General features: G+C 48.1%; 1 protein-coding gene across 5 annotated transcripts in view; it reads left to right on the forward strand.

The window, feature by feature from the left end:
- USO1 (USO1 vesicle transport factor) overlaps positions 1 to 27,903 on the forward strand; it is a 126,967-nt gene that overhangs the window by 8,881 nt on the left and 90,183 nt on the right. For all 5 annotated transcript variants that reach the window (XM_073590742.1, XM_073590733.1, XM_073590713.1 and 2 more), the window contains exons 2-4: positions 4,619 to 4,705; positions 19,367 to 19,431; positions 20,925 to 20,998. In XM_073590742.1, coding sequence (XP_073446843.1) covers positions 4,619 to 4,705; positions 19,367 to 19,431; positions 20,925 to 20,998 — 226 coding nt within the window. The remainder of the gene's footprint in view (positions 1 to 4,618; positions 4,706 to 19,366; positions 19,432 to 20,924; positions 20,999 to 27,903) is intronic.

Below are 27,903 nucleotides of genomic sequence, written 5' to 3' on the forward strand. Positions count from 1 at the left end.
ATCATATGCGGATGGTACCCACGGTCTAGAGGAGAGGAGGCTGTCCTCCAGGCCCTGGGTACCGTATATCCCTGTAAAAAATAGAATAAAAAATAAAAAATTGGGTTATGCTCACCTTCCGGCGTCCCGCGCAGCCTTACCGATGCTCCCGCCAACTCCCATTCCCAGTAATGCATCGCTGGGAACGGGAGCATCGCTGAGGCCTGGGGACGCTGCGCGGGACGCCGGAAGGTGAGAATATCACGATTTTTTTTTTTATTATTATTATTTTTAACATTCTATCTTTTACTATTGATGCTGCATAGGCAGCATCAATAGTAAAAAGTTGGGCACACTAGTCAAACACTATGTTTGACAAGTGTGACCAACCTGTCAATCACATTCCAAGCGATGCTTCAAATCGCTTGGAATGCACTTGAATTCCGCACGCGAAAATCGCGTGAAAAAAGCTTTTTTTCCCGCGGCGGGAGTTGCAGAAGTGCTGCGGAAATTTCCGCAGCATCTCTGCAACGTGGGTACATAGCCTTATGGGTGACAACTGTTTCCCGACATCTTCTATAACTGCTGTTGCATGATAAAAGCCCTGTATAAATAATACTGCCAGCACCGAGCAGCAGGACCTTGCAATGAAGCAGCCAGCACTCGGACACATCCTATATGGGCTGTAATAGAATTAGAGAAAGTCAATTAGCGTACTAAAGAAAAAGGAAACATTAGTATATTGGTTTTTGGGATGCAAAACGGTCATGAACACCAAAGACTGTTTCACCCATACCGATAAGCTGCCAGTGAAGCCACCATGTATGATATGCTGCTAAAGCTCCATTCACAACTATAGTATGATAGATTCATCTGAACTCCAAAAATTCTTGACAGATCCCATTAAATTAAAGTTGCGTCCAGAAATGCCATTTTCATTCAAAAACAGGGCTAATATGCAGGTACATAGCGTTTTAATCATGTTTGGCAGGCATACTGGATCAGCGGCTACAAGGAGAAAATCAAGTTGTAGTCTCTGTGCGTTTGCTCGCATCCAGTTATTGGGACAGCCACTCACTGTACAGTGAGCTCTCTGCTATGACTCCCCTGCACACATACAGTACAGACCAAAAGTTTGGACACACCTCATTCAAGAGGTAGTCACCGGAAATGGTTTTCACTTCACAGGTGTGCCCTGTCAGGTTTTATAAGTGGGATTTCTTGCCTTATAAATGGGGTCGGGACAATCAGTTGTGTGGTGCAGATGTCTGGTGGATACACAGGTGATAGTCCTACTGAATAGACTTTTTGAATTTGTATTATGGCAAGAAAAAAGCAGCTAAGTAAAGAAAAACTAGTGGCCATCATTACTTTAAGAAATGAAGGTCAGTCAGTCCAAAAAATTGGGAAAACTTTGAAAGTGTCCCCAAGTGCAGTGGCAAAAACCATCAAGCGCTACAAAGAAACTGGCTCACATGAGGACCGCACCAGGAAAGGAAGACCAAGAGTCACCTCTGCTGCGGAGGATAAGTTCATCCGAGTCACCAGCCTCAGAAATCGCAGGTTAACAGCAGCTCAGATTAGAGACCAGGTCAATGCCACACAGAGTTCTAACAGCAGACACATCTCTACAACAACTGTTAAGAGGAGACTTTGTGCAGCAGGCCTTCATGGTAAAATAGCTGCTAGGAAACCACTGCTAAGGACAGGCAACAAGCAGAAGAGACTTGTTTGGGCTAAAGAACACAAGGAATGAACATTAGACCAGTGGAAATCTGTGCTTTGGTCTGATGAGTCTAAATTTGAGATCTTTGGTTCCAACCACCGTGTCTTTGTGCGACGCAGAAAAGGTGAACGGATGGACTCTACATGCCTGGTTCCCACCGTGAAGCATGGAGGAGGAGGTGTGATGGTGTGGTGGTGCTTTGCTGGTGACACTGTTGGGGATTTATTCAAAATTGAAGGCATACTGAACCAGCATGGCTACCACAGCATCTTGCAGCGGCATGCTATTCCATCCGGTTTGTGTTTAGTTGGACCATCATTTATTTTTCAACAGGACAATGACCCCAAACACACCTCCAGGCTGTGTAAGGGCTATTTGACCAAGAAGGAGAGTGATGGGGTGCTACACCAGGTGACCTGGCCTCCACAGTCAGCAAACCTGAACACAATCAAGATGGTTTGGGGTGAGCTGGACCGCAGAGTGAAGGCAAAAGGCCCAACAAGTGCTAAGCATCTCTGGGAACTCCTTCAAGACTGTTGGAAGACTATTTCTGGTGACTACCTTTTGAAGCTCATCAAGAGAATGCCAAGAGTGTGCAAAGCAGTAATCAAAGCAAAAGATGGCTACTTTGAAGAACCTAGAATATAAGACATATATTCAGTTGTTTCACACTTTTTTGTTAATTATATAATTCCACATGTGTTAATTCATAGTTTTGATGCCTTCAGAGTGAATCTACACTTTTCATAGTCATGAAAATAAAGAAAACTCCTTGAATGAGGTGTGTCCAAACTTTTGGTCTGTACTGTACACTATAGAGCAGGCTGTCAAGCAAAGTGCCAGAAGTGACTACAGCACACTCAATGCATAGTAAGCGGTAACTGTAATAGCTCCCTGTACCGCGCCAATGAATGGAAGCAAGCGGCTGAAGGTAGAGAGCTTCATTTTCTCCCTGTAGCCGCTGTTTCCCTAAGCCTGCCAGACATGTTTAAACACTATTTACCTACACATTATTATAGTATTTCTGGATGTGACTGGTTCCCTTTATAAAAAAGGTTCTTCATTTACGCCCTTCTTTTTTATACAGTAGAAAAACAGGTTTGCTATAAAGAGAAAAAAAAACACAGAACCTGTACAACAATAAATGAATAAATGGCCATACTGTAAAAATCATTATAAGAATTCTTTCTGATTTTTGCTCTCATAGTTGTGGTCTACCTATTATGTCATTTACAGGCCTCTCTCATCTTTTTAAGTGGGAGAACTTGCACAGTTGGTGGCTAACTAAATACATTTTTCCCCTCTGTACTTAATGATGAGGTAGATATTGAACTGATGCTTCCTTAGCTTAAAGGGGTTCTCCAGGCAGATGATATTGTTCACTTATTCCTGAGAATATGTCATCAATGTCAGATCGATAGGGGTCCGACCTCAAGTCCTGAAACCAATCAGCTGTTATTAGCACAACACGCACAGCTACCCTGAATGTGTACAGGCTGCAGCTGGGTACTGCAGATCAGATCCTATTCTTTTGAATGGGAGCTGATCTGAAGTACTGAAGTGCAGCCACTACACATTAACCGGAGCTGCGCAGTGCAGCTCCATTCAGTGTTTGAGTGCTGGGTGTTGGACCCCCACCGATCTAATATTGATGACCTATCCTACAAAGAGGTCATCCACATCATACCCTTGGCGAACACTTTTTCAGTGTGACAGATGCCACTCGGAGAACCATAACAGGCAATCACAACCCACTGACTCAATTTAAAAACAACAACAAATACTACTAAGTATACCTTTTATTTCTAAGGGAGTCCTATGGATGGCATAGCATAGGCTACTATTCCTTACCTTTTATTTTTTGTAATACGCTGACCTCCTCCAGTCAGATGGAAGTCTGAAGAACACTCTTTTGGTCTCTATTTGCCCAACGGGGCTCCACAAGCAATAGCATGTCCCTTTTTGGCATATACGCGAAAACTAAATGAGTAACCCGATATGAATAGATGCTTATGCAATGTATAAATGTATTTTATTATGTATACATGAATTAGCTGCTGGCTGTTTTTCCCAACTTCGCCATACACAGCTATGATGGACTCAGCCTAGTGTGCATGTGTTCTTAGCTTGAAAAAGTGAGTAAATTGCCCGGCATTGGCTTATCTCCATTGATGACCTAGGATCAGACGTGAAATATATACGGTACATTGAGTTATTGTTTGCTTCAGGTCTTAGGCTAGTCTCACACTAGCATTTTTTAGCACTGCATTTTGTGCGCAATAGAATCGCATACAAAAAATGCATCATGCGTTTTGTATGCGTTTGCTTTTTTTTTATGCGCATGCGTTTTAGCCAGTTTCTAGCCATGTTAACTCTTAAAACGCATGCGATTTTAAATGCAGGCGTGCGCATGTCCATGCGCCTGCGTTCCCATAGACTGTAATGTGTTATTTTGCGCATTCCATGCGTAAGCGTGCGCGTGCGTTTTTTGAGAGAGGTCGGACGGACCAAAAATGCAACAGGTTGCGTCTGGCGCGCCTAGGTGCGCACGAAAACGCATACGAATGCGTGCATACGCTAGACCAGGCGCCCCCATGTTAAAGATAGGGGAGCAGGACGCATGCGCATGAACGCACACTAAGCGCAGCGCTAAAAAACGCTAGTGTGAAACCAGCCTAAGTCCAGCTTTTTTATGCATTTCTGTGAGTAGAAGAACCATATGATGTGAGGTTATTCTAGTTGGAAACATTAAAATATGGCATCCAAAATGTCCTACACATTGGCATTTGTCATAATGAAGATTTCTGCACAGCATTCTCTACTAACTATATGGTCATTTTTAAGCAGCTAAGCTTTGGTTCATGTTTTCTATTGTACTAATTGGTATTAATTATTTCTCCCTTTAAACTGCAGATCCAAAAGCTTTGTGACCGAGTTGCCTCATCAACCTTACTTGATGACCGAAGAGATGCCGTACGAGCCCTCAAATCCTTATCCAAGGTTAGTTATTGGCTATATGCATGGATCATAATGTAAGAAGTGAACTGTGCCTGTAATGTATTAGCAATCTGATCTGTGTCTTCCTGCCTGCATCTGTTACTTCTGTGGTTACCGACAGTACTAGAAATAGGGTCTGAAGTTTGCATAGTGTTGAAGACAGAGGCAATAATTGAAAGTCACATCAGGAAGTGCAGTTATATTGTGACTTATGAAGATGTGAATTATTTTACTGTACTTCTCTTGTCACTATTCCAAACTTTGACAACCGTCTGACTTCCGAAACACATACTAAATTTTACTTTCTGGTCAAAATCCTTTTTAACTGTTCAAAATTTCTGACATGTCTGAAGTTATTTTTTTTATCAAGTTTGGACTTTTCTAGTGGTTAAAATAAAAATTTAAGTGCCATTGTTTTCACTTTCAACCTATTTTTTTGTAGCAGAACAATTAAAAGAAATCTATAAACAAGTTTTTGCTATGTACCCTGAGAGCAGCATAATGTAGAGGCAGAGACCCTGATTTCGGCAGTGTCACTTATTGGGCTGTGTTTTGCAGTTTCAATAAAATCAGTGTTTTATCAGCAGGAGATTATCACTAGAGGACTAGCTGTCTTGTGCTTCCTGGTCAACGGTTTTGTGTAACCCCGCCCTCATCACTAATTAGCAGCTCTCTGACAATGTACAGAGTCCACAGAAAGCTGCCAATCAGTGCTGTGGGCGGGGTTATACAGAGCTGAGCTAGAATTGCTGCACCCAGTAAGGTAAGTGATAAATCACTTAGGGCTTACATCATGTTGCTGTTAGATTAAATAGAAAAAAAATGCTGATCAATTCCCTTTAAAAACTTAGATGCAAATTCTGTATTAGCTCTGTGGTTGGTGGGGTCAGGATTACAAAAATGGATTTCTGTTTATGCTTTCTCGACCCTGTTATAAACAGTGCTTATATAGGTTTTAAGCTCTTGACTCTTTGTAATACCATGCAGGCATTATTCTAAACAGGTACACTAGAATAAAGCCCATTAATGTCCTTAGGGGTTCTCTGAGAATTTAGTAAAATGATGCCCGTGATATAATTCAAACTGCATCCCTTCCTAGTCACGTGTCAGGACAGGCTGCAGATTGAAGACATAAAAGTCCTGTGTCTCTACTGATAGAGAACCAGATCACACATACCTCAGGAGTCCAGGAGCAGGACTGTGATGTGTGACGCAATAAAGCTTTTCGCTGAGCACAATGGTGGTTCTCTCCAGCTTCATCTTTCTCAATGTTTATGTGCAGAATGGGAATACATAATGTCCCTTGTGCAGTGCTATTGTAGGGTTCGAGCAGGCTCACAGGATGCAGTGACGAGACACGAGACTGAATGTGGGGTGAAATAAACTTTTATAAGTTTTAAAGCCGCAAGGGCTAAACTGCTTCAATCAGACAAAGGGGAAACACCTATTTGTCCTCGCAGGGACTCGTAAAACAACATTAAAAACAAAAAGGGTCCTTATTTTTTCTATAATACACTTAGCCTTCCGGGCGTCGCTCGAGTTCACGACCACTCAGGGGTTGCAGATGTGGCTGCCTTGTAATCCACGACTTCCCGGAAGGACTTGTGCTTGTCCAGCCCCGAAGAGACCAGAACGATGGGGCGCAGCAGGCCCTGAAGAAACTGGACGGTGGGGCGCAACGGGCCCTGTAGAAACCGGAACGATGGGGCACAACAGGCCCTGAAGAAACCGGAACGATGGGGCGCAACGGGCCCTGAAGAAACTGGACGGTGGGGCGCAACGGGCCCTGAAGAAATGGGGTCGGTGGGGCACAACGGGCCCTGAAGAAGCTGGCACGGTGGGACACAACAGGCCCTGAAGAAATGGGAACGGTGGGGGCACAGCAGGCCTTGAAGAGACTGTTCGGGGGGTCAATCTCCCAGGCGTCCGTTTAGAGGCGCTCGTTCCCCAGCCAGGTCATGACGCCGTTTCAAAAACATAAATGTTAACAAATTCTGCTCAGTGTCCCCTCAGTAACCGGGACGGGGCTCTGCGGCCGCCTATAGCGAGTTGACGTCCCCTGAGGTCGGTGATGACGGGGCCGCAGCTGTGGGAGAAGACAGGGGGGCAGTGTCCTGGCCACTGTACCGGATTGCTGTGTCGTCGCAGCGGTCGCCTGAGATCCCGGTCCTGTCACACCACGGAGGGAATCAGCGGCCGTCACTTTATCTGAATGTTTGCGGGGGGAAACTCCCGGGGAGAGTCTCTTACGCGTCAACCTTCGGTCAGTCTCAAATTTTCCCTTTTCAGTCTCCTGCCTGTCTCTCTTTTCCACACCGTCAGTTGCCACAGTCCTCTCTGCCGCACGGCTCTCTCCTTCCTGTCAGACTCTCCTTCAACTGCTACCTTAGCGCGCCCCCTGCTCCTTTTACCCTCGCCCCGCCCCCTTGTTGCCCTGACAACTTCAATCACATGTCTCCCTTTGTAATTCCCCTGATGTGGTTTCTTCAATAACCCTGATGGCGGTCCCCCTGGTTCCGGCCCAATCACTATATAGGGGTCCTTCTCCCCACATTCCCCCACCCTGTAAGCTCGCCAGTCCTCGGGCGAGGGTGTTAGTCTATTGAGATTGGCCAGTAAAGGTGTCAATATTTGTTGCCAAACGTACTGGTCTTGTTCATACCGTTCGGGGGGTTTGCCGGCTGTTGACCGCTCGGAGCGTCTAAGTTCGACTGGGGTGGAATCTTCTGGGGTGGTGGACGTCGGTGGGCTGCAAGATGCCGGTGGGCCTATTGGGTGGAGGGCCCTTGGGAACTGGAGGGAAATCCTCGTCATCCGAGTCCCAGCATATGGACTCCGGTTCGGATGTCTTCGGGACGGGTTCCAGTTGCTTCGGGTCGGTGGAAATACACGGGCGTAACATATTACGATGCACAATGCGGGTGGGCAGTGTTTCATCCTGCTCGGGCCGTATTTCGCATACAGGTCCTTCTGGATGGATACGGCGTAGTACCCGATAAGGACTCTCTTCCCAACGTGACTCCAGTTTATTCTGGGGGCGTTGATCTAGTACAAGCACATGGTCCCCGATTTGGAGATGGGGAGGGGAGGTTATATTCTTCCCTGGGTATTCCCAGTCTTGAAGTTTGGTATGTACAATTCGGTGAAGAGTTTGCAACCTGTGGCGATGATTTCGGACCCAAGACGACACTCCGCTCCAGGGCCGAGGCTCTTCGGGGTCCAACTCTACCTCCGTGATCCCTTTACCCTCTCGTCCGAACAGCAGGAAATAAGGAGTATAGCCCGTTACTCGATGTACCCGATTATTATAAACCCACATTAATTCAGAAACATATTCAGGCCAACGAGCTTTCTTGTCACTCTCCAGAGTGCGTAGCATTTGAATCAATGTCCGATTAAATCGCTCACAAGCCCCATTCCCTTGCGGGTGATATGGTGTAGTCCGAGATTTATCAATCCCATAAAGATGATGTAGTTCCTCCATAACTTTCCCCAAAAAACATGCTCCCTGGTCGGAATGTATACGTTGAGGACAGCCGTACACTTGTATAAAGTTTCTGCAAATTGCGGAGGCGGCTGATTCCGCGGTCTGGTCTCGAGTAGGGGTAACCACAGCGAATTTGGTTAAATGATCGACCATGACGAGGCAGTGTTCGTATCCCTGGAATGCGGGACCAATGTGCAGATAATCCACCGTCAGGAGCTCCAAGGGTTCTGAAGTCACAATCGTCTGTGTTGCGGCCCTCTGAGCAGGCGGTTTGGCCAATTCACATAAGCGGCAAGTACGGCAAACTTCGTCCACAACAGCCGACAAGCGTGGGTGATAAACTTTCTGTTGTAACCATTGCAAAGTCTTTTTGACTCCAAAGTGGGCCCCTTTTTCGTGAGCCTCTCGAGCCAGTTCGTGTAGTTGAGCTCCGGGCGTAACCACCTGCCAAACAGTCGTTGAGGTTGTTTGCGAAGTGATCTTACGGTACAGTAATCCCCTTCGGATAATCAGTCTCTCCCATTGTCGCAGCATCAGCGACAGGTCTTGGGTCAAAGCTTGTCGTTGAGTATCAGTGGGTAATTGACCAGCGGCGACCCATGTCCGGAGAAGTCCAACTTCTTCATCTTCTTGTTGCTGTTGTATCCACTTATCACGAGATTGTTCCAGGATGCCCCTGTGGGCCTCTGGGGAAGATACTTTTGCATCAACATTGGTGAGCACGGCAGCGGTAAGAGCGAACGGTATTTCCTCTCCTTCTAATTCTTCGTCTCGATTCTGTCCGGGAGTTGTATGTCGAATCCTAGAGAGAGCATCTGCATGAACATTCTCGGCCCCTCTTTTGTAAATAATCTTGTAATTGTACTTCGCCATTCGGGCCACCCATCGCTGCTCCAAAGCCCCCAACTTGGCGTTTTCCAAATGAGCCAGTGGGTTGTTGTCAGTTCGCACTACCACCTCGGAGCCCGCTAGGTACTCTGCGAATCTCTCCGTCATAGCCCACACCACTGCGAGGAGCTCGAGCTTAAAAGAGCTGTAATTGTCAGGGTTACGCTCTGAGTCATGGAGTGAACGGCTTCCATATGCGATCACCCTTTCCCGGCCATCCTGAACCTGTGACAACACAGCTCCTAGCCCGTGAAGACTCCCGTTAGTGTGCAGGATGAACGGCTGAGAGAAATCCGCATAAGCCAACACTGGGGCATCCGAGAGTGCAGCCTTGAGATCTCGGAAGGCCTCTTCCTGAGGGTGTAGCCTCTGGATTTTTCGCCCATTGGCCCCAGCAGAAGCCCCCTTCAGCAGGTCATGCAGGGCTCGAGCTTGACATGCAAAATTCTTTACGAAACGACGGTAATATCCAGCTAACCCCAGAAAAGCCCGCACGTCTTTCACCGTCTCGGGGGTAGGCCATTCCTGGATAGCAGCAATCTTCTCCCGGGATGGCCTCACACCTTCTGCCGAAACGACATGACCCAGATACTCAATCTGAGAGCGAAATAGGTGACATTTCTGAGGCTTCACCTTCAACCCGTACTTTTGCAGCCGGCTGAGTACCTGTCCCAACCGCTTCTGGTGGTCCTCGAAGGAGGCGGCATAGACGATGATGTCGTCCAGGTAGATCAACGTGGCCTCAAAATTGAGATCCCCTAGACATCGCTCCATCAATTGCTGAAATGTCCCGGGGGCGTTGGCCAGCCCGAATGGCATTCGATTAAACTCAAACAGTCCCATGGGCACTATGAACGCCGTCTTAGCTCTGTCCTCTTCTGACATAGGCACCTGCCAGTACCCACTGGCCAAGTCCAGGGTCGAAAAATATGTTGCTTTACCCAATGCAGACAGAGATTCTTCTATGCGGGGCAGTGGGTATGAGTCTTTAATAGTGCAAGCATTCAATTTACGATAATCCACACAGAATCGTAGTGTACCATCTTTCTTCCGGACCAACACGATGGGGGCCGCCCAAGGGCTTTGACTTTCCCGTATCACCCCTTTTTGTAGCATCTGAGCCAGCAAAGTTTTCACCTCCTGATAGAGTTGTGGCGGAATCTGTCGATATCGTTCTCGGATAGGGGCCGCTCCTGCTGTGGGGATCTCATGAGTGATGGCGGTGGTACACCCAAAGTCGTCCTCATGACTAGCAAATACTTCATGGTACTATCCCAGCAATGCTTTTACTTGTGAAAGTTGGGCCGCAGTTAGTCCAGAAAGCTCGGCCCGCATCTGCTCCAAAATATTTCGGCCCTTCTCTTGTGTCGAGACTTCGTGGGCCTGTAGGGTTCGTATTGTTACCTCCCCAGGATCCTCGGGGTGTACTCGTAATTGAACCGCAGCAGCGGGCAGCACTTCTTCTAGAGGCTTTACTAGTTTGGCCAGTACAGTCCGTGCTTTCAGAATGATATCTCGGTCTTCAAGGTTAACGCAGCGGACCAGGGCGGTTCCTTTTCGCACCGTAGCGAGGGAACGGGCCACCAGTATGCCAGGAGGTAAGTGCTCTGAGTGACATGGCTCCACCTGCACCTCCACGCCTTCCAAAGGTATCGGGGCCCGAATTGGCAGGGCCACCACTGTCTGTCCAGGAGGCAGCACAAGCAGGGGTGCCGCTGTCGCGATGACCTTGCCCAGAGCCTCACCCTCCTGGCAGTCCCGATGCACCCGCGCACCTCGCACCAGCTGCTGGAATACCTGTCCCTGAGCTGTGCGAGAACCCCACTGCTTCAGTGTCCTTTGTGTGGGATCATTAAGCAACAGGTTACCAAACTCTTTTAAAATATTCATGCCTAGGGTGACGGGGTGTCGTTGATCAGCTTCTCCTTGAGTCAGCACCACCCCTCTGCGGCCGAGGGGTTTACCGCACAACGTCACCTGCACCCACACTACCCCGGCAACCGGAACCGGCAGTTGGCTGGCGGCTACTAGTCTAATCATGGGCCCCCACTGAGGCCTTTCTGCCTCCGGAAAGTTTTGTTGAAAGTACGCTGCGGGCATAGTGGTTACTTGTGACCCCGTGTCCACCAGACACCGGGCGGCCCGGCCCTCTACTTCTGCCCAAACTTCAGGACACTTTGCTACCAAATCTTCGGGACTTCCACCACCCCTAGTTGTGGTTTTCGGCTCCGAGCGGCGTCCCCCCAGCCCGGAGCCCTTTAGTTTAATGGCCGCCGGGGTGGGTATCTCCCACGCCGCGGACACTCTCGGGCGAAGTGGCCTGGTTCTCCACACTCATAACACCGGGCCGGTAGAGATTGACCACCCCGCGGAGAGCGTGACCCCCAGGGACCGGGATTAGCACTGGGTCGCCCAGTCTCCGGTTCGGTTCTTCTCTTTACTTCAGCCAACTCGCTCTTTATATTTTTCAATTCACGCTTCATCTCCTCCACCCATTGAGGTTCCTCCACTGTGGCCTCCACACCTCGGACCTTCCCCACGGGGACCGCCATCCCCTGCTCTTGCTCCTGAACCCGTGCCTGACTTCCCACTTCTGAAAAGTCGATTTGGGGATTCATTCTGATCCGTTCCCTTAAAGCCTGCTTTATCAGTGGATCTCGCAGTCCAGTCACCAGTAGGTCACGTAGGGTTATGTCAACAGGTCCTACCCCTACCCCATCTTTTCTTTCAATAGCCGTATGCAACTCTTGGAGTACATTCATATACTGAGTAATCGTCTCCCCCTCTGCCTGCATCCGGCTAAACAGTCGGGTCCTTAACTCTCCCACATTAGTGGGATCCCCGTGGGTCTGTTCCACTATCTGCAACACCTTTTCAAAAGTGTTGCGGTGCCCCGGAGGTTTCAACATCACTGACCTCCGCACCTCCCCGTCTAGGGCCATGAGTGCCACTTCAGCTTCCAGGTCAGGGGTCATTGGGTGCATCCGAAAAAGCCCCCTCATCCGCTCTGTCCAGCTCCATAGCATAGTATTTGAGCCAGAGAATCTAGGCAGGTTGTTCAACATGGCCCCCAATGAAATGCTGGTACGGGGACCCTCATTATTTACAGAGCTTACAGCTCCCCCATGTTCGGGGCCACCACTGTCCGCGCTCGGAGACTGCATCCTGCCGACTACGCCAAGTGTAGGGTTCGAGCAGGCTCACAGGATGCAGTGACGAGACACGAGATTGAATGTGGGGTGAAATAAACTTTTATAAGTTTTTAAGCCGCAAAGGGCTAAACTGCTTCAATCAGACAAAGGGGAAACACCTATTTGTCCTCGCAGGGACTCGTAAAACAACATTAAAAACAAAAAGGGTCCTTATTTTTTCTATAATACACTTAGCCTTCCGGGCGTCGCTCGAGTTCACGACCACTCAGGGGTTGCAGATGTGGCTGCCTTGTAATCCACGACTTCCCGGAAGGACTTGTGCTTGTCCAGCCCCGAAGAGACCAGAACGATGGGGCGCAGCAGGCCCTGAAGAAACTGGACGGTGGGGCGCAACGGGCCCTGTAGAAACCGGAACGATGGGGCACAACAGGCCCTGAAGAAACCGGAACGATGGGGCGCAACAGGCCCTGAAGAAACTGGACGGTGGGGCGCAACGGGCCCTGAAGAAATGGGGTCGGTGGGGCACAACGGGCCCTGAAGAAGCTGGCACGGTGGGGCACAACAGGCCCTGAAGAAATGGGAATGGTGGGGGCACAGCAGGCCCTGAAGAGACTGTTCGGGGGGTCAATCTCCCAGGCGTCCGTTTAGAGGCGCTCGCTCCCCAGCCAGGTCATGACGCAGTTTCAAAAACATAAACGTTAACAAATTCTGCTCAGTGTCCCCTCAGTAACCGGGACGGGGCTCTGCGGCCGCCTATAGCGAGGTGACGTCCCCTGAGGTCGGTGATGACGGGGCCGCAGCTGTGGGAGAAGACAGGGGGGCAGTGTCCTGGCCACTGTACCGGATTGCTGTGTCGTCGCAGCGGTCGCCTGAGATCCCGGTCCTGTCACACCACGGAGGGAATCAGCGGCTGTCACTTTATCTGAATGTTTGCGGGGGGAAACTCCCGGGGAGAGTCTCTTACGCGTCAACCTTCGGTCAGTCTCAAATTTTCCCTTTTCAGTCTCCTGCCTGTCTCTCTTTTCCACACCGTCAGTTGCCACAGTCCTCTCTGCCGCACGGCTCTCTCCTTCCTGTCAGGCTCTCCTTCAACTGCCACCTTAGCGCGCCCCCTGCTCCTTTTACCCTCGCCCCGCCCCCTGTTGCCCTGACAACTTCAATCACATGTCTCCCTTTGTAATTCCCCTGATGTGGTTTCTTCAATAACCCTGATGGCGGTCCCCCTGGTTCCGGCCCAATCACTATATAGGGGTCCTCCTCCCCACACTATAAAGCTGTCAGACCGATGGAGGAGGAGGATGAAGCTGGAGATAACTTCCCCATACCTTGTACTTGGAGAGCAGAATATATATTTCTTCACTTATCACAGTCGTGCTTCCATCCGACTGAGGTATATGTGATCTGGCTGTTCTGTCATTTGAGACACAGGTAAAGTAATTTCCATTTAGCCAGTAAGTTTTGTGTGTGAGTATATAGGGGAAATTGCTGAAGTACAAAGTTTTGTAGAAAGAGGTCAAGTTAACACACAGGTATTTAATTATTTCCGGTTTCCAACATAATTTTTAGTTTTTCTTTTTTTAAAGATCCAATATATCGCCAATGGGAGCGCGCTTCTGTCTTTGAGGCGTTAATTTTGTACCTCGATAATTGCCCATATTCCCGGGCAAGGGCTACTTTAAGATTGAATAGTGTAATATGGAGCTTAGTAAGGGTTAATAGGACAACATCTGCAAAAAGAGAAATTTTGAACATTTATGTTTTATTTACACCCCAAGATATTGGCGTTTTCACGAGTAACTGCTGCTTATGGCTCAATACACAATGCAAATAGGGGCAATAGGTGGCACTACGAAACAAAAGATTGACCAGCTCACCCAGGCTGCCGGCATCCTGAGGCACAGAATTTCAAGGGACCACTTGCAAATAGGAGAAAAAGAAAAGATTCCATCTTCAATAGTTGCAAAATGTATTGGATTAAAAGGATTCCATCATGAGGATAGACACAATAACGTGTCCCAAACATACAAACTGCGTTCTTTGTCAAACCTCAATAGGTGGCACCCCTTTCTTGTTCCTTTTTGTGATTTTAAAACTAGGATCAATTTGGTAGGCTAGTTTAATGGAACACAAAGGGGACTTGGAGAGTGCTCTTAAGGCTGTAAGAATGGAGCCTGGTAGTCCGAGTGCTTTGACTGTCTCAAACATGAAGGGGACCAGTTAAGACGACCTTCAGCCGCGTCCAGGCTTAAGAGAAGGGCTTGGTTTTTATTTCTATTTTCCACTTCCATCAAATCCACCACCCTCCTGGTTTTGTACCCACCCTTTCGAAAAGGAAGAAAGCCTGCCTGATTCTTGTGAATTAGTTGCGGTAGCCAGTAATTGAGTCTATTGGTCAGGAGATGGGTAATAATCTTTGGGTCCGCGTTAAGGAGAGCAATTGGTCTATAATTAGAGATCCTCTCGATTGCTCTATCTGGTTAAGGGATGAGAATTAGATAGGAGTGAGTTAGAGTATCAGGTATAGGAGAACCTTTCAAAAAGGAATTTAACAGTGTGGTCATATGGGTAGTTAATTAATCTGAAAATGTTTTATAATACAGGTATGTCAGACCATCAGGTCCTAGGTACCTACTAAAGGGCGGTCCTTTAAGATATTAAAAATCTCCTCATTGGTGATTGATTTTTGTGAACCTAGCCCTCAATCGTGACAAGTTTGCGGAGGGAGGAGATCTCTCCTACAATCCTGTCTGAGATTTTCAAAAAGCCGACTTTGAAGTCACTTCCAATCATTAAGGTTGATGGAGGTGGTTTCTGTAGAAAGAATACTTTGCGCAGAAAATGTATTTAGCCTGTGTTTGGCCCATAAATATTGTGTCGGGGTAGCTATTTTGGGAGGGCTAAATTAACCCTTCACGGTTGAGCCAGTGATTTCCAAATCATTCCAGTGTTGCTAGCAACTCAAATGACCACACGGAGACTGGGGTCTCTGTACGGGAGGATCGAGGCAGATCACTAAGCCCCTTTATTTTAGTCACATCTTTTATAATCTTTTGCTTAATTATGCAAGGTTCTCAAGTACCAATAGCATCATTTCACTTTATAAGCCAATAATATTGCAAGAAAACCGGAAACTACATACAGTGGGGCAAAAAAGTATTTAGTCAGTCAGCAATAGTGCAAGTTCCACCACTTAAAAAGATGAGAGGCGTCTGTAATTTACATCATAGGTAGACCTCAACTATGGGAGACAAACTGAGAAAAAAAAATCCAGAAAATCACATTGTCTGTTTTTTTTTTTCATTTTATTTGCATATTATGGTGGAAAATAAGTATTTGGTCAGAAACAAAATTTCATCTCAATACTTTGTGAAATATCCTTTGTTGGCAATGACAGAGGTCAAACGTTTTCTGTAAGTCTTCACAAGGTTGCCACACACTGTTGTTGGTATGTTGGCCCATTCCTCCATGCAGATCTCCTCTAGAGCAGTGATGTTTTTGGCTTTTCGCTTGGCAACACGGACTTTCAACTCCCTCCAAAGGTTTTCTATAGGGTTGAGATCTGGAGACTGGCTAGGCCACTCCAGGACCTTGAAATGCTTCTTACGAAGCCACTCCTTTGTTGCCCTGGCGGTGTGCTTTGGATCATTGTCATGTTGAAAGACCCAGCCTCGTTTCATCTTCAATGCCCTTGCTGATGGAAGGAGGTTTGCACTCAAAATCTCACGATACATGGCCCCATTCATTCTTTCATGTACCCGGATCAGTCGTCCTGGCCCCTTTGCAGAGAAACAGCCCCAAAGCATGATGTTTCCACCACCATGCTTTACAGTAGGTATGGTGTTTGATGGATGCAACTCAGTATTCTTTTTCCTCCAAACACGACAAGTTGTGTTTCTACCAAACCGTTCCAGTTTGGTTTCATCAGACCATAGGACATTCTCCCAAAACTCCTCTGGATCATCCAAATGCTCTCTAGCAAACTTCAGACGGGCCCGGACATGTACAGGCTTAAGCAGTGGGACACGTCTGGCACTGCAGGATCTGACTCCATGGTGGCGTAGTGTGTTACTTATGGTAGGCCTTGTTACATTGGTCCCAGCTCTCTACAGTTCATTCACTAGGTCCCCTCGCGTGGTTCTGGGATTTTTGCTCACCGTTCTTGTGATCATTCTGACCCCACGGGGTGGGATTTTGCGTGGAGCACCAGATCGAGGGAGATTATCAGTGGTCTTGTATGTCTTCCATTTTCTAATTATTGCTCCCACAGTTGATTTCTTCACTCCAAGCTGGTTGGCTATTGCAGATTCAGTCTTCCCAGCCTGGTGCAGGGCTACAATTTTGTTTCTGGTGTCCTTTGACAGCTCTTTGGTCTTCACCATAGTGGAGTTTGGAGTCAGACTGTTTGAGGGTGTGCACAGGTGTCTTTTTATACTGATAACAAGTTTAAACAGGTGCCATTACCACAGGTAATGAGTGGAGGAAAGAGGAGACTCTTAAAGAAGAAGTTACAGGTCTGTGAGAGCCAGAAATCTTGATTGCTTGCTTCTGACCAAATACTTATTTTCCACCATAATATGCAAATAAAATGAAAAAAAAACAGACAATGTGATTTTCTGGATTTTTTTTTCTCAGTTTGTCTCCCATAGTTGAGGTCTACCTATGATGTAAATTACAGACGCCTCTCATCTTTTTAAGTGGTGGAACTTGCACTATTGCTGACTGACTAAATACTTTTTTGCCCCACTGTATATGTCCGTACCTAAATAGCGTAGAAAGTATTATAATGGCATATTCTTCAGTGTTTTACACCCCCGCCTCCCTTATCTTATACAGATGGGAACAGTCTGGTTTCATGACAGCCCATGCCAATTATAAAAATTTATCTTACAACAACAAAAACAGAGAAACGAAACCTTACAGAGAAATGGAGAAGTGAAACTCAAGCTCTGATTTTAGTATTAACCCTTCACAATTGCATAGAGTAATGGGCTTACCCTCTAGGAGACCTTCGTTTATAATAAACTAGCTGAAGAGCCCGGCACTGCCTGGACATAGTAACTAGTGACATAGTAACCTGGACATAGTAACATAGTGACGGTTAGTTATAACAAATTATAATGATTATATCTATATATATATATAAAGCTGAGTGTAGAGCCCGCCCACTTCGCATAGCCACATTCACTATAATATCCCACATCATGCCGTCAGCCAGAGCTACCGGACTACTACCCCTAATATCCCACATCGTTCCGTCAGCCAGAGCCACTGGACTACTAATATCCCACATCATGCCGTCAGCCAGAGCTACCGGACTACTACCCCTAATATCCCACATCGTTCCGTTAGCCAGAGCCACTGGACTACTAATATCCCTCATCATCCCTTCACAGCTGACGGACTGCTACCCCTAATATCCCACATCATACCGTCAGCCAGAGCCACTGGACTACTATCCCTAATATCCCACATCATCCCGTAAGCCAGAGCCACCGGACTGCTTGCCCTAATATCCCACATCATCTCGTCAGCTTGGGGTCAGAACCAGAGCGCTGAGTGGAATGGCCCTAACTTCCATATCGGGGATCCCTTTAAGAGAGGCTTGGCGTCAGAACCACAGCACTGAATGGATTTGCCCTGACTTCCATACCAATGAACCCTTTAATAGAAGCCTGGGGTGAGAATCAGAGTGCTAAGGGATTTACCGGATACCGGAGATCCCTTTAAGAGAGGCCTGGGGTCAGATTCAGAGCGCAGAGTGGATTTGCCCTCACTTCCATACCAATGATCCCTTTAAGAGGCCCTGGGGTCAGAACCACAGCGCTGAGTGGAACAGTCCTAACTTCCATACCGGGGATCCCTTTCAGAGAGGCCTGGGGTCAAAACCAAAGCGCTGGATGGATTTGAGCTGACTTCCATACCAATGATCCCTTTAATAGAGGCCTGGGGTCAATATCAGAGCATTTGAAGGCAATTGCCCTAACTTCCATACCGGGGATCCCTTTAAGAGAGGCCTGGCATCAGAACCAAAGCGTTGGATTGATTTGCCCATAATGGGAGTTAGGTAGTAAAGTTTATTTTTATACTCTCTTGTTTAAGTCGGCTTGCAGTTTGCATCCCCTATGCCCCCTTTGGAAGAGTATTGTTTTTCTGTCTGCTCGAGAAGTTCGACTTCCTTCAAGGGTGGGGATTGATCTGGTGACAAAGGGTAGGGGGGTGCACAGGAGAACAAGAGGGAAGACAGAGACCACAATGAACGATAAATGAGAACATATATTTATATATGTTCCCAGGAAGTTTCCTGGAGTGGGGTTACTGCTGCGGCACTAAGTGAGCCCAGTAATGTGTCACCTAGATAGCTCAAATATTAGAAAAGAGAAAAAAAAAAGGCGACCACAAATAAATCTTTTAAGTAGGAGGGGATCAGGAAAAGAAAAAGTAGGAGGAACTACAAGATAACCATTGAAGTGCCTATCCAAGTGCCCATTCGGCCTGCGAGGTGCTGCACATTTTGTCTTGCGCATGCAATTTCTAAAATGTAAAGTGCTGCAAGCACTTATTTATCTGCAAGCTTCTTTTACTTCTGTAATTAAAGTCTTAAAGTCCTCCTTAGTAGGCAAGTGTCTTAGGTACTTCTTACAAGTATGACCTGTCAGGCCTCTGTTCTTGGACGTAGGCCGAGGGGCACACAACCCTAGCTCAAGATACATCTGCGGAGAGTCAAATTCGGAGCTGGGACCAAGATTCCCAGCCAGGTCCTACCTCTCCATTTTTGAAGTGACTGGAGCCTCTCCTACCTCAATGCCAACGGCAAAAATCTCCGTAGCATGACGTGCAGAGGCTATCTCCATCATAGGCCAGGATGGCCCCGAGATGCGGAAGCCCGCCAGACCCTTGATAAGCGAAGCATCAAGTGCTATAGCTGGTGCATGTGGTCACAGGGGTCCTGACCTTACGTGGACCTATTCAGATAGATCTGCCTGCTGGTGCTTTAGTGGGAAAGTTATTTTAGCAGCTCCTGTTGGGGACTCCTCTCAGGTCAGCATCCCGGGCACCTTCTGTTTTTTTGGTTTTATATTGAAGCACATATAGTTAAATAAGCTAACAAAAACATTTATTTTCTCTTTCTATGACCAGAAATATCGTCTTGAAGTTGGCACCCAGGCAATGGAGCATCTGCTGAGTGTATTACAAACTGACCGGTAAGGGACAATTATGGTACTTTTTCAACTAGTTATAAAGTTAGAGTTAAAAAAAGGCATTTGTTTATCACATTTAATCTTTTATACTTGCATTACTACCAGAAACCTTGAACTTTATAGCTCAATCCAAATTATTAGTGCTCATATTTTCCATTTATTTGTCTTTGTGCACATGGGTAGAAAACAACGCACCAAACCTGAAGTGAATGTTTTGGCTTTAATGTAGCAAAAGGCAGAGGTCTCAATGGGCGATGCCATTTTCATTTCTGCTCTCATTCTTATAAATAGCCGGTAGTGTTCTTTCATGTGTTTGCAGCATGTCCCAAAAGACACTTTTGTATACTGAAGTGTTGACTCCTCAATCAATGCTCCTACCTCAGCTTGTTGTGTATCTAAGTTGCTGAAGTACGAATTCAATTCTTCTCGATAGTATTTTATGTGTGAATTCTTCATGGAGATGTGCCTCTAAAATTGACATTTATCACGTATTTATAGGCTAGGAAATGTCTGATCGTTGGGTCCATAACAATCCATTTCCCTGAGTGATCCTATAGTTTATGAAAGGATCGGCGGGCGAATGCACAACCACTGATCCATTTTAAGCTCTCCCTCGCCGCGCTCATATGGACAAAGCTTAGCTATTAGCGGAGTTGTTTCTCTGACTTGGGGTTCGTGCACACGACTCGTTATATTGGACGAGGGGGCGAGGGCTAGCCATGGTTTTCTTGGATAGCACTCGTAACCATGTCCTTTTTCTGGGGCTGTGCACATTTTCAATTATTTTTTTGTCCCATTTGACCAAATGGTCTGACAGAATGGAGAAAATGGAGAAGATGGAGAAACTTTTTTTATTTTTTTATTTTCTCTACCTGAAAATCTGATCAGTGTAATCCAACCATTTTTCTTAGATGGAGAGAGAAATGGTCGTGTGCTCCTGCCCTTACAGTAGAGTGGTTGTGCAGAACCTCTTTTCTGCCCAATCTGCATGCATAGAATCATAGAATGGTAGAGTTGGAAGGGACCTCCTGGGCCATCTGGTCCAACCCCCTGCTCAAAGCAGGATTTGCTAAATCATCCCAGTCAGATGTCTGTCCAGCCTCTGTTTGATAGGTGCTTCTCTACGTATCTTCTGTTCTACTGTGGAGACAAAAATGCATTAAGAAGAGATTTTTGGGTATGCTCACACTGCGTCGTTTTCAAGCAGAAGACACCTCGGGAAACTCTCCTCTTCTCAGAAATGCTAGAATCCAGCAATAAGGCTTGGCGTGTTTTGAAGGCCTGAAGTGTTTGAAAGAAACTCAAACATATAGCGAAATATAAACAGCAAGTCGTTTTTGCATTGAGATGAATATGGTCATTCTTTTGTGTATTTTTTGCTGCGTTTTCCACAAAAACATTGGAAAAACACGTAGTGTGAACACACCCTTGCACTTCATTGACATTAACATATCATAATACTGAGCGGTTTATTCAATGAACATTGTATCTTTCAGTGCTGATTCTGAAATAATCGGCTATGCTCTGGACACACTTTACAACATCATGTCTAACGATGTGGAAGAGGCAGGTAAGTCCCGAGTCCTCCTAGACACTCTCTGATTACTCACCTCTTGCACTATTACCATTTGTAAATCTGAATGAAGTTATCACAAAAATAACATCATCATCCAATGAAATATTACATTATTCAGCTAACAGTAAGCACCTGTCTGTCTCACAGCCAGAAGTTCTCTTTATATATTGTGCATTTTTAGGTCTTGTAGTCGCCATCCCTTGTACAGAAAACATATGAAATGTTCTCAGTGAACATGACATCAGTATGAAAGTGCCTAATATACGCAAGCAGTTACCATTAAACTGCCGGTTCCATAGTCTTTTAGTCTTTTCTTGCATCTAAAATACAAGAAAACGAGACAATTTATCAGATAGGCTTAGCTAAAAGCATCCTACCATTTTTTGCAAAGAATTCCTTCACAGATCTAAGTTTCCACCATGGTTACATAGCAGGGGTTGGCAATTTATCTTCCTGAGGGGCCACATGAAAGACTTTTATTAATCTTAATTGTATCTCTTAATATTTAGCAGAATTAAGTTGGCTGACTTCCCCCTATATAACATATGACCACGCTCACAGCCTATCTATATACCATATGAGTCCACATACAGTCTCCTTTACTCAATATTAACCCCCCCCACAACCCCTCTTTATACAGTGAGACTCCACATAGCCTCCTACATTCAGTATGAGCCAGCACATAGCCTCCAATATACAGTATGAGTCCTAACATAACCTCCTTTATACAATATGATCCCCCACATAGCCTATGTACAATATGAACCTGCACATAGCCTCCTACGTTCAGTATGAGCCCGCACATAGCTTCCAATATACAGTACAAGCCCTAACATAACCTCCTTTATACAATATGATCCCCCACATAGCCTCCTACGTCCAGTATGAGCCCGCACATAGCCTCCTACGTCCAGTATGAGCCCCCACATAGCCTCCTACGTCCAGTATGAGCCCCCACATAGCCTCCTACGTCCAGTATGAGCCCGCACATAGCCTCCTACGTCCAGTATGAGCCCGCACATAGCCTCCTACGTCCAGTATGAGCCCCCACATAGCCTCCTACGTCCAGTATGAGCCCGCACATAGCCTCCTACGTCCAGTATGAGCCCGCACATAGCCTCCTATGTCCAGTATGAGCCCCCACATAGCCTCCTACGTCCAGTATGAGCCCCCACATAGCCTCCTACGTCCAGTATGAGCCCGCACATAGCCTCCTACGTCCAGTATGAGCCCGCACATAGCCTCCTACGTCCAGTATGAGCCCGCACATAGCCTCCTACGTCCAGTATGAGCCCGCACATAGCCTCCTACGTCCAGTATGAGCCCGCACATAGCCTCCTACGTCCAGTATGAGCCCGCACACAGCCTCCTACGTCCAGTATGAGCCCGCACACAGCCTCCTACGTCCAGTATGAGCCCGCACACAGCCTCCTACGTCCAGTATGAGCCCGCACACAGCCTCCTACGTCCAGTATGAGCCCGCACACAGCCTCCTACGTCCAGTATGAGCCCGCACACAGCCTCCTACGTCCAGTATGAGCCCGCACACAGCCTCCTACGTCCAGTATGAGCCCGCACACAGCCTCCTACGTCCAGTATGAGCCCGCACACAGCCTCCTACGTCCAGTATGAGCCCGCACACAGCCTCCTACGTCCAGTATGAGCCCGCACACAGCCTCCTACGTCCAGTATGAGCCCGCACACAGTCTCCTACGTCCAGTATGAGCCCGCACACAGCCTCCTACGTCCAGTATGAGCCCGCACACAGCCTCCTACGTCCAGTATGAGCCCGCACACAGCCTCCTACGTCCAGTATGAGCCCGCACACAGCCTCCTACGTCCAGTATGAGCCCGCACACAGCCTCCTACGTCCAGTATGAGCCCGCACACAGCCTCCTACGTCCAGTATGAGCCCGCACACAGCCTCCTACGTCCAGTATGAGCCCGCACACAGCCTCCTACGTCCAGTATGAGCCCGCACACAGCCTCCTACGTCCAGTATGAGCCCGCACACAGCCTCCTACGTCCAGTATGAGCCCGCACACAGCCTCCTACGTCCAGTATGAGCCCGCACACAGCCTCCTACGTCCAGTATGAGCCCGCACACAGCCTCCTACGTCCAGTATGAGCCCGCACACAGCCTCCTACGTCCAGTATGAGCCCGCACACAGCCTCCTACGTCCAGTATGAGCCCGCACACAGCCTCCTACGTCCAGTATGAGCCCGCACACAGCCTCCTACGTCCAGTATGAGCCCGCACACAGCCTCCTACGTCCAGTATGAGCCCGCACACAGCCTCCTACGTCCAGTATGAGCCCGCACACAGCCTCCTACGTCCAGTATGAGCCCGCACACAGCCTCCTACGTCCAGTATGAGCCCGCACACAGCCTCCTACGTCCAGTATGAGCCCGCACACAGCCTCCTACGTCCAGTATGAGCCCGCACACAGCCTCCTACGTCCAGTATGAGCCCGCACACAGCCTCCTACGTCCAGTATGAGCCCGCACACAGCCTCCTACGTCCAGTATGAGCCCGCACACAGCCTCCTACGTCCAGTATGAGCCCGCACACAGCCTCCTACGTCCAGTATGAGCCCGCACACAGCCTCTTACGTCCAGTATGAGCCCGCACACAGCCTCTTACGTCCAGTATGAGCCCGCACACAGCCTCTTACGTCCAGTATGAGCCCGCACACAGCCTCCTACGTCCAGTATGAGCCCGCACACAGCCTCCTACGTCCAGTATGAGCCCGCAAACAGCCTCCTACGTCCAGTATGAGCCCACACATAGCCTACAGAACTGAAAAGATTGAGGCTGTGTGCACACGATGCAATTTTTTAAGCGTTTCCGCAGCGTTTGAGCCGGCTCAGACGCTGCAGAAACGCTTGAAAGATGCATCAAATTAATTAGCATGCGTTTTTGGCTTTCTGTGCCAATGCATGCGTTTTTAACCGCTCAGGAATCGCTTAGCGGCTAAAAACGCAGCATGCTCATTAATTTCCGCATTGCTGAGCATTTTTAGCCATCCCCAATGATCCCAGAAATCGCGTGTCAAAAAACGTGCGGAAAAAGACGCGCGGAAAAAGACGCGCGATTTCTGGGAAGGGGATCCTTTTCCTGAGCGTTTAAAAACGCTAGCGTGTGCACATAGCCTAAATGGTTTTTTTTTTTTTTTTTTTATTTAAACTAATTACAGAAATGTTTTTTTTTTCACATCTAATGCAATGAAAAAAAGTGCAAAGGTATTTCAAGAGAGTCCTTTTTTGGTGTAATGTCGATAGAGACATAAAACTTTCATAAATAAAAAGTGGGAGGTTCTGTACTAACCAAATGGTTTCAAATACTGCAAGAAAAAATGTTTGAAAACTTGGTTGTTTGTTTTTTTCCCATACTTGTTTTCACCAGACAAGTAATTTATCACCTGTCCACAGCATGGATAACTTGTTGATTGGTGGTTATCTTACCCTGGGACTCACACCGATTGGCAAAATGGGGAACTTTCTCGTTCGCCTTATTGGGGGACACAGAGACCATGGGTGTATGCTGCTGCCACTAGGAGGCTGACACTATGCAAAAAAAGGTTAGCTCCTCCTCCGCAGTGTACACCCCACCGACCGGCAGGGATTTCCTCAGTTTAGCTTAGTGTCAGTAGGAGGTGGACACGGGTCTTTCATTAGACCCATATCTACCTCGTCGTGCGTCGTTCCTTTACAGGTTCTACGGAGGGATACAGAGTGAACAGTCACATCTGTACTCCCACAAGGAGTCTGCGAGTACGGCATGTATTGCCACCCCGTATCCTTGCAGTTCTCCGCGACAGGACCAGCAGCCAAGACGGACGCCGACACCAAGACATGCCAGCGACTCCAGGGGTCCTTGTCGCCAGTCTCCCACCCACTCGCCTACCAGAGCCTGTCGGAGGAGACACAGGAGCTCTTCAATCCAGGTAATGGATCGGGGATGAGTGAGTATGGCCTTTTTTATTTTACCTGGCTGCCTATTCCCGACGGACAGGGGGTCCTCTTCATTGGCACAGGGATGCGGGCGCTGCGGTTCTCCACAGCCACCCTACGGGCACATCATCCTTATATTGCTGCCCTCCGCTCTTCCCCTTCCCTCCCCTCTTTCTGGGGACAGAGAGCACAGGGCCTCTCCCTCCCCTTCCATGCTGGGAAGCGGCTTCCAGCGGCGGCGTCCTTGTCCCGACCTCTGCGCCGACCCCCTGCTGACAGGCGGCCGCCGCAACTAATTTAGGCCTCGGCTTCTGTTCGGGCCTACCGCAGCGTCGCGGCCACGCCCCTCGCCCCTTTCTTCTAAGCGGGCTTTTCTCCCGCTCTCCCCAGGCCCTCCAAGGGACTGCCTGTTCGGGTTCAGACAGACAATGCCACAGCGGTGGCATATGTCAACCGCCAAGGGGGAACACGGAGTGTCTCAGCCCTGGCGGAGGTGTCCAAAATTCTTCTTTGGGCGGAGATTTCCGTTCCGACAATTTCCGCGGTCCACATCTCCGGCGTAGACAACTGGGTCGCCGATTTTCTGAGCCGCGAGGGTCTCGCAGCGGGAGAGTGGTCCCTACATCCGGAGGTGTTTCATCGGCTCTGCCTTCGGTGGGGAACCCCGGATGTAGATCTCATGGCGTCTCGCCTCAACAGGAAAGTCCCACAATTCGTGTCCAGGTCTCGGGACCCTCTGGCAGTGGGCGCCGACGCCCTGGCCGTTCCTTGGTCCCAGTTCGATCTTCCCTACCTGTTCCCTCCTCTGCCTCTTCTTCCCAAGCTGTTGAGGAAGATCAAGGCAGAAGGAATTCCAGTCATTCTCATCGCCCCGAATTGGCCCAGAAGGTCTTGGTTCGCGGACATTGTCAATCTTCTCGCGGACGCTCCCTGGAAGCTTCCGGACAGAGCAGATCTGCTGTCCCAAGGTCCGATTTGCGTGGCTGTTGAGACCGAGGTTTTGAAAAGAGCTGGATTTTCCGACCAAGTAATTCAGACCATGATCCGAGCCAGAAAGCCATCATCTTCCAAGATCTACTACCGTACTTGGAAGGCCTATTTCACTTGGTGTGAGACCAATGACATCGCGCCCATGTACTTTTCGCTCCCTTCAGTCCTAGCCTTTCTCCAGGCAGGATTGGAAGCGGGGCTTGCCCTCAGTTCCTTGAAGGGGCAAGTTTCGGCGCTGTCAATTTTCTTTCAGAGAACGTTGGCTTCCCGTCCTCAAGTCAAGACCTTTCTTCAGGGCGTGGCTCACACGGTTCCGCCGTACAGGGCGCCCGTGGATCCATGGGATCTTAATCTGGTTCTTGAGGTTCTGCAAGGTTCTCCCTTTGAACCTCTCAGGGAAGTTTCCCTTTCTCTTCTTTCTTGGAAGGTGGCCTTTCTGGTGGCCATCACCTCCGTCCGGCGCGTGTCGGAATTGGCAGTTTTTTCTTGCCGCTCTCCCTTTCTGGTGCTTCACCAGGATAAGGTAGTTCTGCGGCCTCCGCCCTCCTTCCTTCCGAAGGTGGTGTCCTCGTTTCACCTCAATGAGGATATCGTGCTACCGTCCTTCTGTCTGAGTCCAACTCATCCCCGAGAGCGGTCTTTGAACAAGCTGGACCTGGTTAGGACAATAAGAGTCTATCTGTCTAGGACGGCTTCCTTGCGAAAGACAGTCTCTTTTCATTATTCCAGATGGGGCGCGGAAAGGTCTCCCGGCGTCAAAGGCCACTATTGCTCGCTGGATCAGATCGGCAATTTTGGAAGCCTACAGAGTTAAGCGTCGCGGATCCCCTCCGGGGATCAGGGCCCACTCTACTCGGGTGGTGGGTGCCTCCTGGGCGGTACGCCACAGAGCTTCCGCGCTGCAGCTTTGCAAAGCTGCAACATGGTCATCGGTTCACACGTTTGTGAAATTCTACAGAGTCCACACCTACGCTTCGGCGGACGCCAGCCTAGGTAGAAGGATTCTGCAGGCCGCGGTGGTGAGTCCGCTGGCCTGATGGAAGTTTGTTTCCCACCCCAGGGACTGCTTTTGGACGTCCCATGGTCTCTGTGCCCCCCAATAAGGCGAACGAGAAAACAGGATTTTTGGGTTGCTTACCGTAAAATCTGTTTCTCGGAGCCTTCATTGGGGGACACAGCACCCTCCCATGTTCTACAGCTCCTGTTCTTACTTTAGTTGAATGGTTACAGTTGAGTTGTTTGTTCTGTTTTTAATCTATTCTGTTACTTCTCCTACTGCTTTCTCACTAACTGAGGAAATCCCTGCCGGTCGGTGGGGTGTACACTGCGGAGGAGGAGCTAACCTTTTTTTGCATAGTGTCAGCCTCCTATTGGCAGCAGCATACACCCATGGTCTCTGTGTCCCCCAATGAAGGCTCCGAGAAACAGATTTTACGGTAAGCAATCCAAAAATCCTGTTTTAATCCCTGTGGGACTGGAGTGACGTTGCCCATTCTCCACTGCTGCTCCATCCACTCTCTTTGGGGCTGCTTAATTCTACACTTGGCTTTTTGTGGCATCCCCAAGGAGAATGAATGATGTAGCGATCAGGGATCCGACCTGCAGCTCCATTCTGTAATGGGGATAAAAATTCCCCATTCTGCTGATCAGTGCAGATCCCACTGATCAGTAACCTAACACCTATGTTCTGCATATGGGATAACTTTTTTTAACCATACAACCCCTTTTAACAGGTTAATAAAAGTCTGAGATGGCATATACATTATGTTCATCTCTGACTAATATTTCTGTAACTCTCTTTAACTTTTATGAGCGTTACGGAAACAATGTAGGTTGGGCTGATGTCGTAGTCCTATCTCCAGTGGTTGGAGGTGGACAGAAATGTTCATGTATTAACCATGAAAAGCTGAGATGGAAATATCCATTTAACCATAGCAACTAGGGCTATTTGTTAA

This window comes from Dendrobates tinctorius, unplaced genomic scaffold, assembly GCF_039654945.1.
Source record: "Dendrobates tinctorius isolate UK_male_01 unplaced genomic scaffold, ASM3965494v1 ptg000011l, whole genome shotgun sequence".
NCBI classification, from domain to species: Eukaryota; Metazoa; Chordata; class Amphibia; order Anura; family Dendrobatidae; genus Dendrobates; species Dendrobates tinctorius.